The sequence below is a fragment of the Papaver somniferum genome, chromosome 9 (assembly GCF_003573695.1).
Source record: "Papaver somniferum cultivar HN1 chromosome 9, ASM357369v1, whole genome shotgun sequence".
In the NCBI taxonomy this organism is placed as follows: Eukaryota; Viridiplantae; Streptophyta; class Magnoliopsida; order Ranunculales; family Papaveraceae; genus Papaver; species Papaver somniferum.
In genome coordinates, this window is record NC_039366.1 from 107,900,347 (window position 1) to 107,911,180 (window position 10,834).

The following is a 10,834-nucleotide window of genomic DNA, read 5'->3' on the forward strand; positions in this document are numbered from 1 at the left end:
TGTAGTCAGTTTCTAATGTATTGACATGATTATCTTATAGTCATGCTCTTTTATTCTTTGTAGCAGTCATGTTTTTATGACTATTACATTTCTTAATACAATTTGCCCTTTCAGTCAATTTTTTTTTTATTTCTCGGGTTACTAAACGGGTGAGAAATTTAGGATCAATGATGATATTATCTTTGTCTTCTAAACAAAAAAAGTAAGCCCTATCGAAGCCACCCCTCAATACATTAAGGATATTAAAGATTAGACTTAACTTACTTTGTTTTGAACATAATGAAGTGCAGCAAATCGTGAATCACTAAAAATTGAATTGTACCTTTACTGATGCAGCTCCACTGAGCTAGAGTCCGACCCGGTACTCTAGTGAGAATGTTTTCGATTACCAATTCCTCCGGAAGAGATGCAGCATGATCTTTATCGAGTTCTTTGACTCTTTTGCCATTGTTCGTGCTCAAAGTTCTCATCTTTTTCGAAATCGATATGTGGCTATAGTGGATAAAAAATCTGAACTTTGTAAATAAATCAGAGAACGAAGAAGAATTTGGATTTTGGGTATATAATCTAATGGTTCCAGTTAGGTCGGAGATCCCCAAGTATAAAAAAAGGGAAGAGAAGAACGAAATTAAAAAACTAGAAAAGGAAAAACCTAATTAGCCAATTCTTTACACAGGAACCATTAACAAAGCCACGTGGCACTTAAGAAACCTTCCCTGCAAAACTCCCCAAACTCTTTTCTGTATGGATCCTCAAGCCAAAATGTTCTTCTCAACGTGATTTCCCTGGGTAGGACATGATCATGTCGACTGGCAAAACAGTTTTTACTTAACTTCCTCAATGAAAACCTTGTTTTTGGATTCCTGTTCACCATTGATATTAATTGGTTTACTTTTACCTCCACTATAAACTTCAGCCATAGCACCCTTTTCCATTTCAACAAGGGTTGCCAATGAAGTCCAAGCTTCATTTGGTTGTCCATAAACCCAGCACATCATGAAATATATTTTCCTGTCAACAAGTTTAAGCTTAGTCTTCATCTCACTCTTCTTCAACTTTCTCAAGTTCCCGGATCTGAACTCATGTCCTCCGGCCTGAATAAGTCTCTGTAGATCACAAAGAGCACAAACCAGTGCGTTTCGTCCAAGATGAAGCAGTGTTACGACATCATCAATAAGACCCACTCCGAATCGAAGCCCACCTGCATGCTTATAAGATGCGGAACATGTTTGCTTCAAGCTGTGGGCTAGGGCTTCTGTTACACTCTCAGGTTGCACACCTTCGCCTAATACAGAGGACAAGCTTAAAACGACCACGGCTGCATCAAACGCATCAGATTTCCAATCTCCATTGTAGAGGCGAAGTGTAAAGCAGTAGCTATATATAATATCGATAAGGTGAACTGACAAAAGCGGGGATGGATTTGTTGAACTCAGTTTGTTGATAGGCAGAAGTGGGCTTTCAGGTCCAGGAGGAACCTCACTGGATTGACCACCTTCAAGGGTATCCTGTAGTGGCAATGCCGTATCATCTTGTTGGTTCAGTGGCTTCACGAGTTGAGTTCCTTTGTGGCTAAATGAAATTGTTTTTGCAGAAAGGTTAAACCACCATGGATCCCAGGGTTTTATTAGTTTACTTAGTTCACCAGATGCCACTGCTCTCTGAAACTGTTGTACTTCTTCTGGAGATAAGTCATCCAAACTAACTTGATTTCCTGAAAGGGAGAAAGAAAACAATTTGGATCAACATAAAAGAGCATACCAAAGACAAAAACACTGAAACAGAGTTAGTAGTTCCAATGTCTCAATTTCAGCCCAATTGACTGAAAAATACCCAGCATTATTGAAACCAACAAAGCTTGAAACAGAAAAAGAGTGAACTAAAACATACTATTAGTCTATTACTTACACAATACAAAATATAAATACAAATGTTTGATGCGGACATACCTGATAAAATCTTCTGCATAATCTCTTCCGATAAAGTATGATCTGCAAAGCCACAAATTTGGCTATTATCCATCTCAAGAAACTCCCGTAGGGCGAAAAACGTAGACCACCGTAATTACAGACCCACCAAAGGTTCATGTATCCGTACTTTTTTTCTTCAATACCTATATAAGTTTTCAATGTCGCTAAACTTTTGCAAGGGCAACAATATGTACAAGAGGCAAGAGTTTGTTGTCCAAGGGATTGTTTTACTGATACCTCTTATTTATGGTCATGTTAAGCTGCATAATTGCACGTAATGGCAACTATTTCAATAAAGAGTGCAATGATTCTAAAGTATGTATAAAGTGATACTTTTCCAGTTTCGTATTTTTTACTCATAAAGATATCAAAATTATTTTAAGTTTTACATCCTAATGGATAACTGGTGACCTAAAACAAGAAGAGAATCAATATAATAGGTTTTCTAATTCTATTTGAATACGCATTTCTGATGTGTGTGCACAACGCTAGTTAGTTCAGCACGTGTGCCTATTGCGGGTTCTTATTTAGCTTAGAAATTCATACAACAGAAATCCAAAGCCAGTAAAAAAGCTAATTGAGTTAGTTTACCATCATTATCATCATCATCGCTGTGATCCATGTCTTCAATTGGTTCCTCTTCCGAGTGAAATCGTTTCAATATGTCCAGCATTTTCTGTTTTGAGTTATCATCTGGCTGTGTCTGGTGCAACTCTGCCATTACATTTTCTCGCATAAAAGATTCTGTACATCGAAGACTATGCCCCTGCAGAAGGTAATTGGTCAATTTCAATTACATACAAAAGTACAATGACATATAACTAGTGACAGTTTGGCTTTCACACAGGCACGGAATATCTTATTTACCTTATAGCATTGAAGGGAACAGTACCTCAAGTTGCATCTGGGACAAGTATATTGTGAAAATTGCTTCTGGCATCTACAGATTACATTATTGGTAAGAAAAAAGAGAATCAAACCTACAGCGAATATCCAAGGGTGTATATAAATCAATAAATTTAATTAAAGATAAGACACACAATGTATTCTAAAAAACTAGGAGGAGCTACAAATGATCAATAGGTTTTCCAGCAGAGCTTGTGAGAAAATTGAACATATTAGATTCAGTTCTATAACAACGTAGCTGTAGCATCCTTGCTAAGCCGATTACAAAGAACAAAATCTAAATTGAAAATTGAACATATTAGGTTTTCCAGCAGTACTACTTAATGATTACAAGCACTTACACGCGGCATACGATCTTGTTTGCTGGCAAAGCATCAAATGCTTCAGAAGACTTCTCTTTAGTTATCACTGTGTCTCCCATTAAAGCCGAAATAGTGTCCTGAAAAATATAATGTTTACTGATTCAGTACAGGCCCAAAGGTTCTAATAAAATTGGTAAAGTACATAAAATCGTGGCTTATAAAAAATAAGATCTGAATGCAGTTATTTTACTTTTAGTCATTGAAATAAGATCATAACCAACTTAGATGAAAACTAGAGATTCCACTTTAAGAAATCACAACAACGAAAATGTAAATGAATCGAAGACTAAGAATTAGTACTTATCCTAAGGATAATGAAGATGACTGTTAAACCAATTGCTACTATCACCGTTCATTCAACATCCAAACTACTATATTGGTGAAGTTTCCCTATTGGTAAGCAACAAACAAATCGAAGACCAAAACTAATAGCCAACAACTAACCATACTTAAAACCAGCATTGTAGTCAACAGGAACAAAGTGCTACATAACCATAAGACCTAAACTTGCATTAACTCTCAACTTTCAAGACAGATTAACAACACATTTCTCGCTTTCAGAACAGAATATCCTAAGTGCCCTTGTTGAAATATACAATATTTCGCAAGAGAATCTAACATAAAAGCACAAAATCTGCACAATAAAACACAATGGTGATTAGTTAGTAGGCGGTGCGGATACATGTTCGTTTACATACAAAAAGGAGAAGTTCATATTCATCTCTATTAAAAATAAGTAAACCTAGTAATCAAAAAACATTAGGAGAAATACTATTTTGAAGGCAGACTCCTACAGCTCAAATTCATCTCCCCCTTCCGAACTCAATACAGTTGATGTGAAGTACATATATTTTCTTTTTGATGGTTTTGTGATAGTAAAATGGAAGTATCTCCACCTTGATCGTTGAAACTGGAGCAATACCATGAGAGCAGTCTAGAGTCGATCTTTAATTCAGGTTACCAATAAATAAGTGAAACAAAGGTTAACATGATGGAGACAGGCGCCTGTACAGAGTGATTAGTACGTGCCACTGGGTCAAGAATTTTTGGCACAAGTATCCAAGTACCCTTCTTGCACCTACCTCTTGGGAATAATTTCAAGCCAAACCCCTTTTGAAATCCAAATATAAATTACTTCTATCAAGGGGGGAATATGTGCTAATAGAGAACATATTTACTTAAAAAGAGAATAACACTTGCAAAATACACCTCCTAATCTAAACATAGAGTTTTGTTCTACTCTTACTGCCCCGTATCTGTCCCTATAGGTATGTTGTGTGTGTCAGTGTATTGTTTGGAACGTTACAGCACAACAAGGTTCCAAAGCATTGCATCTTGGGTAAAGGAATTTGGTAACCCTCCGCGTGTCTTAGGGTAAACACTATTTAAATTAGATGCAAATGCTTTATTATGCAGGTTGTCCTCAACCAGGAGAATGCATAAACAAGTGCAGAGAATGTATTATTGGTGTCAAATATCTTGAACAATAACATCCATAGGCCACACAATAGAAGAATCGGCCAACGAGGGAGTTTTATAGGGGAAGTAAAACCTTACCTCTGCCACACTGTCCTTCTCTTTCATGACAACCATTTGATTCTCTTCTGCCATATCTGTATCAAACATAACATAGAGATTAAAACTAACACCACCGCAGAAACAACAAGAAGAATATACAGAGAAACATTAGATCACAAGAAATAAATCATAAACGAGAATTGCGATTGTGAAGTAAAAGTAGCACCCACTGTTTTCACTACTCCAAGATTCGTATATATTACAAGAGCATCAACAAATATACAAGGGATATGAGATTATGAGGTCAAAGATTCTTTACATGGTGTGGCGACATCATATTAGTAACGACAAAAGTAAAACGATAATCCTAATCAAATTTTTCCAGGAGAACTACGGGAAGGTCAATCCAGCTTGTGTTGCAAAAATAAAGGCACTTTATGATGAATTGAATCTTAAGGTTTGAAATCTATCTTATCTCCAGTTTTCATTTGGCAGAGCTTTTATTAATCATATTCGATTCTGAGGAGGCTGTAGAGAATGTAATGCAGAAGGAAATACACTGGTAGTTTAAGTGGCCAGTTGCAAATAAATGTCAAGCCAGAAAAACATTCAGGGTCTAAGTCTAATCGACCATCATTTCCAAACTCTGTTTGGTATGTTGAAACCATTGCACTTCAAAGCAATTATACGGAAACTATTATATGAGGAATATTAGCAAACGCTTAAGGAGCATGAAAACCACTACGTGTATCAAACAATCAAGAATGAGATCTTAATGCCCATCAAAGATCAGAAACCCTGCTAAAACCCTAATTATAATAGAAACTATCTCTTTCATTTTTCCTGACATCCACACCATACTTGAGATGTATCAGTCACCAACTCCTGATTTATCCAATTTCTTAATCAGCTAAGAAAACAAAACTTAACCCTAAACCTTTGCTGGTGAAAACCCAAAACTTAACATGATAGGATTACCGAGATGCAGATAAAGGAGATGTATAGAAATCGAGAGAGAGATGTTAATGGAGTTCTACGTACCTCTTGACTATCAGATTGTTTAATTTGCTGAGAGCTTCAGAACTAACTAATTTTCCGGGTCGATTCTCCAGAAAAATCGTTTGGTCTTTTTTAGGTGGCCCATGTTTGTTTAGTTCTTTGGGAAAAAACGCCTGTACTGTTCGGTTGATAATTATTTAAAAATATTAAATGGACAAAAATACTCTTCGGTGTTAATTTCTACTTATTTTTTGTAGCAGTTAATTCGTCAAAATGAACTCCTGTTAATTTCTACTTATTTTTTCAGAAATCACCTAAAAAACAGAGTTCATTCCAGAAATGAACTCCATATAAAAAGAACGCGAAATTGGGAGATAAAAAAACTAATTGGGGGATAGAGGAAAAAGACAAAAACTGAATCCAAATATCAAATCAGGGTCACGCCTTATCTAAGTTTTTTTTTAAATCCTAATCTACCCCTCACTAATCAGGTTTAGTGGTTAATAATAATTAGTAAAAATCTTAAGTATTTGTTAAATGATTACTGTGTATTTGTATTTGTATTTGTATTTGTATTTGGGTGAATGAGATGAGAGTAGAAAGATGGAAAAACAATTTGAGAGGGAACTTTTTTTGGTGAAAGTGGAGGACGATTGTGAAGAGAGAATTGCTGCTAAGAGGTTGAAATTTTTTTCTTCTTTGAATCCACCATTGTTGCATCTGAAATAGCTAGGTGTCGGCATTGTATTCAACCGAAAAAACCATGCCGGCATTTGTTGGAAATTTTCATAAATCTTTGTCACCATAAATCTTTTCTGGTTTTGATCTTCAAAACCTAAATTTTTTGGTTTTAATCAGTCCACTTCCGACACAGTCAGTTAATTCTCGAGCATGCCGGTATCTATGCCGGCATAGTATGTTGCTTAAATTTCTATGCCGGCACATGATGAAAAGTATCCAGGAAACTTCAAATTTTTTTCACTTGACTACCGGCATTGATAGATTTCTATCGATCATGTCGGCACTCAGTTTCGGCATTGAATGTTAGTTACCAAGTATCCCGGCACCATTTTCCGGCATGGTCTTCATCAATTCCGGCATGATATTCATCACTTCCGGTGATGTATTTTTTTTTATTTCCGACATGGTCTTCATCACTACCGGCATGCTCTTCATCTATGTCGGCATGGTCTTCATCTATGCCGGCATTGGTCTTCATCACTTCCGGCATGGTCTTCATCACTTCCGACATGGTCTTCATCAATACCGGCATGGTATTCATCACTACCGGCATGGTCCTCATTGCTTCCGAATGATAAAAATAATATTGTTTTCAAGGGAGTGGGGAAATGGGGAAAATTTAAAAGGGAAGAGAATTTGAGGAGTGGGGAAAATTTAGATTTTGAAAGGGAGTGGGGAAAACTCTAATTTGAAAGGGAGTGGGATAAATGGGGGATACGATTTTGTTTTTTGATTTTAAGTTTTTTGATTTTTATGTTGAGCAAAGGGTATTTTAGTATTTTCATACCCAAAAATCACCCCTTAGCACACACCATGTGTTGGAGGAAGTAATCTATATCCCCAATTAGTTTTTTTATCCCCCAATTTCGCGTTCTATAAAAACCTAAAAAAAACAGAGTTCATTTCAGAAATGAACTCCATATAAAAACCTAAGAAAACCAGAGTTCATTCCCGAAATGAACTCCATATAAAAACCTAAGAAAAACAGAGTTCAATCCATAAATGAACTCCATATAAAAACCTAAGAAAACAGAGTTCATTCCAGAAATGAACTCCATATAAAACCTAAGAAAACCAGAGTTCATTCCAGAAATGAACTCCATATAAAACCTAAAAAAACCAGAGTTCATTCCAAAAATGAACTCCATATAATCACCTAAAAAAAACAAAGTTCATTCCAGAAATGAACTCCATATAAAAACCTAAGAAAATCAGAGTTCATTCCAGAAATGAAATCCATATAAAAACCTAAAAAAACAGAGTTCATTCCAGAAATGAACTCCATATAAAAACCTAAAAAAACAGAGTTCATTCTTTACATGAACACACACAAAAAAATCCATAAAAATCAGAGTTCATTCGTAAAAATGAACTGCAGTAGCATCATCTTCGTTGTCTTCAAACAGCTGCAGCAGTAGATCCATGAAATCGTCGTCATCGTTTTCTTCTTCTTCAACATCAACAACAACATCAAAAACAACAGCAGATCCATGGAATCGTCGTCGTCGTCATCTTTTTCTCCTTCTTCTTCATCAACAACAACATCAAAAGCAACAACAGATCCATGAAAATCGTCGTCATAGTTTTCTTCTTATTATTATTTTTCTTCATCAACAACAAACATCAAAACAGCAGCAGAATCGTCGTCATCGTTTTCTTCTTGTTTCTCCGTCGTCTTTATCATCTTGCTGCTTGTTTCACATCAACAGTTGACGAAAAAGGAAAATAAAAGATGGAGACGATGAACTTCAACAATAGCAGCATCGTTTCTTGTTTCACATCATCTCTGCAAAATTAAAACCCTATAAAATCTTCATCTTTTCTATGTAGCAGCAAGAAAAAAAGAAACCAGAGAAAAAGTAGATCTGAAATAAAAATAAAAAAAAAGAGGTGAGAGAAAGTAAATCTGAAAATAATTTCTTCTCTCTTACTTTTTGACTATATATATAGTCCTTATCCAAAAGGGTATTTTTGCCACGACAAGATGACAATTACATCATCCATGACATCACCCTAGGACCAAACCATAATTTCTAGGACCAAACTATAATTTATATTTTCAAAAAGGACCAAACAGACAGTTGACTGAGTCAACTGGACTAGACTCTCTCTAATATATTATTCCTAGGACCTAATGGTATTTCCTACAAAAAAAAAAGTTGTAAGAGGTAAAATAAATAAATAAGGGCGTTTCTGTTCGTACCCCCGAAAGTTACTAACGATACCCCTCCAACTCAACTTGAATTAAGTTAGGCTAAGTCCTATGGTGTGCTAATCTAGCAGCTAGATTAGCAGGTCACGTCAGCTAGGACAACCTCCTAAGTAGCAATCCACATCAGCGCCCAGCGCTACTATCTCGCTGCTAGTTCAAGTGCAAGTAAATGCTAGGAGAAAGAACTAGTGTTAACAAATAGACAACACTTTTTTTTGAACTGCAACACTTTTCTGCTAATCTAGCAGCTCAATCTAGCCCATAGGACTTAAACTTCAGATTTTCTAGAAATTTTTTATACACGAACGTTTTCCTTCTTTAAACCCTTGGAATCAGAAATTCTGTTAGCTGCTTATATTGCCTATTTGATATATTCTTCTCTTGTTAATATGGTCTTCAAGTTGCCCCCGGATGTTTTCTATGGCAGGTACGTTGCCTACTCTGGATAATCTCCCATGCACGGGAGTGGTTAATTACATGCTCGGGTAATACTGTAGCCAATAATGCTTCTTCTGGGTTCCACCCTGACCCCAAGTGTTTGGCCAAACGTATCATGAATTATATCCAAGATTCCAAGGTATCAAGTGTATCAATTTCTTTTCTCTCTTGATATATACAGACACAAGGTCCGTGAACCTGATTGTTAAGCGGAGTACTTGGACGATCTCAAAAATAAATATCCAAGATGAATCTAGTCGTATCAAAATAATAAAATCAGAATTATGCCAAGTGATTAAACTTGTTATATATCTTTCAAGATACCAATTATACTAGAAACAAGCCTCGTAATCTATTATATTTAAGCGGACGTATCTACTTAGGTTGAATACGTACAAACCTGTGCAAATCCAATCATAAAGATAAACAATATAATGCAGAAAAGGAAAAAAACAAGACAACAGAAATTTTGTTAACGAGGAAACCGCAATAGCAACAAAAAAATAAATTGGGACCTCTCCCAGATTCGAACACCATGTTGTATTAAGCCACTACAGACACTAGTCTACTATTAGACTTCGAAGTGGAATGTAGTTGAGTCCGAATCCACCCTAAAAGCGATTCAGTTACGCACCTTACGTCTCTTGAACCTTGCAAGATTTTACGAAATTGATTTCCTTAGCTGACGTCCTTTACAGCCTAAGAATTGCTTCAATATAAGTGAAGAATTTTGATACCGATCTTCCTCTAACAGATAAGCCTACTTAATTTCCCTTTAGATCAAAGATCAACGCTTGGAAATCTGTTTGCAATAGACAAAGCTAGAAAACCTCACAAATCTGGAATATTTACACTCACTTAGATGAGAATTCTGGCTAATCTACCACCTCTCAAGAAAAATCTTTAAGTTATCAATTAAGACTAGTTTTCATATATCTATTTTTAGGAATCCGAAAGTCCGAGACGAATAGAACTTTGTGATTACTATCTATCTTGCCTGAAAGAGATTACGAAACCTCGATAACATAACTATCAAGGTAAAATATATTCAGACCTTGTTTCACGAATACCCAAAGCAAAGTTTTTCAGTCGTAGACCCAATTATGTTTCCCAGAGAAAATATAGGTTAATAGAGGACGACTCTAGCGATCAACTAGGACACGAAGTGTCAAGGATTAAATTTTCCAGTTGAAAGAGCATCTCTATTTATAGTTTTCCAAGATTGAGGATTGCTTATTGTTAGAGCATAGCTCGGTTGAACCCACCAAGCGTTGGTATGTCAAGTTTGGTTGTCATGTTTTAGTGAATCAAAACTCATCTAAGAATCGCTTGATTATGTACTAGAGACAACTTTGTATAGGTTAGACTAGAAAATCTAGGATGAGACATACAAGTATTATTCGAAGAGCGGAAGAAATGAACAAGTAACGAGCTACAACGACGACATCATCCTTCCTCTTGAGGTTAGTAATATTGACTTGAAATGTTTCATTCCTAACGTATCTTTCAAGTCGTGTTATATTGAAAACATAACTGCGAAGCTGTGAATGAATATTTTACTCTAGTAGTGAGACATGTTCATATGATCATAGTATTAAGGAATTAGACAGGTAAAGGTGAAGATTTCATCCTAGGAAAAATGTTTTACATTTGTTTAAAGGAAGTACATTCATGAACTTCGTTTTGTG

The 10,834-nt window shown here is 35.8% G+C and overlaps 1 protein-coding gene across 2 annotated transcripts; it reads right to left on the reverse strand.

Moving 5' to 3' along the window:
- Window positions 1–502: 502 nt before the first annotated feature.
- Window positions 503–5,929, reverse strand: LOC113308297 (zinc finger HIT domain-containing protein 2-like). Of its 2 annotated transcripts, none has more exons than XM_026556778.1 (7): window positions 5,798–5,929; window positions 4,796–4,851; window positions 3,218–3,315; window positions 2,838–2,910; window positions 2,562–2,736; window positions 1,950–1,991; window positions 503–1,714 (listed from the first exon to the last, which is right to left on the reverse strand). In XM_026556778.1, the coding sequence occupies exons 2-7, from the start codon at window positions 4,847–4,849 to the stop codon at window positions 825–827; spliced, it is 1,332 nt and encodes a 443-aa protein (XP_026412563.1). In that variant the 5' UTR covers window positions 4,850–4,851; window positions 5,798–5,929; the 3' UTR covers window positions 503–824. The 2 variants fall into 2 exon arrangements, with proteins under 2 accessions (XP_026412563.1, XP_026412564.1); XM_026556779.1 differs by lacking the exon at window positions 5,798–5,929 and adding an exon at window positions 5,735–5,754.
- Between the last annotated feature and the right edge of the window lie 4,905 nt (window positions 5,930–10,834).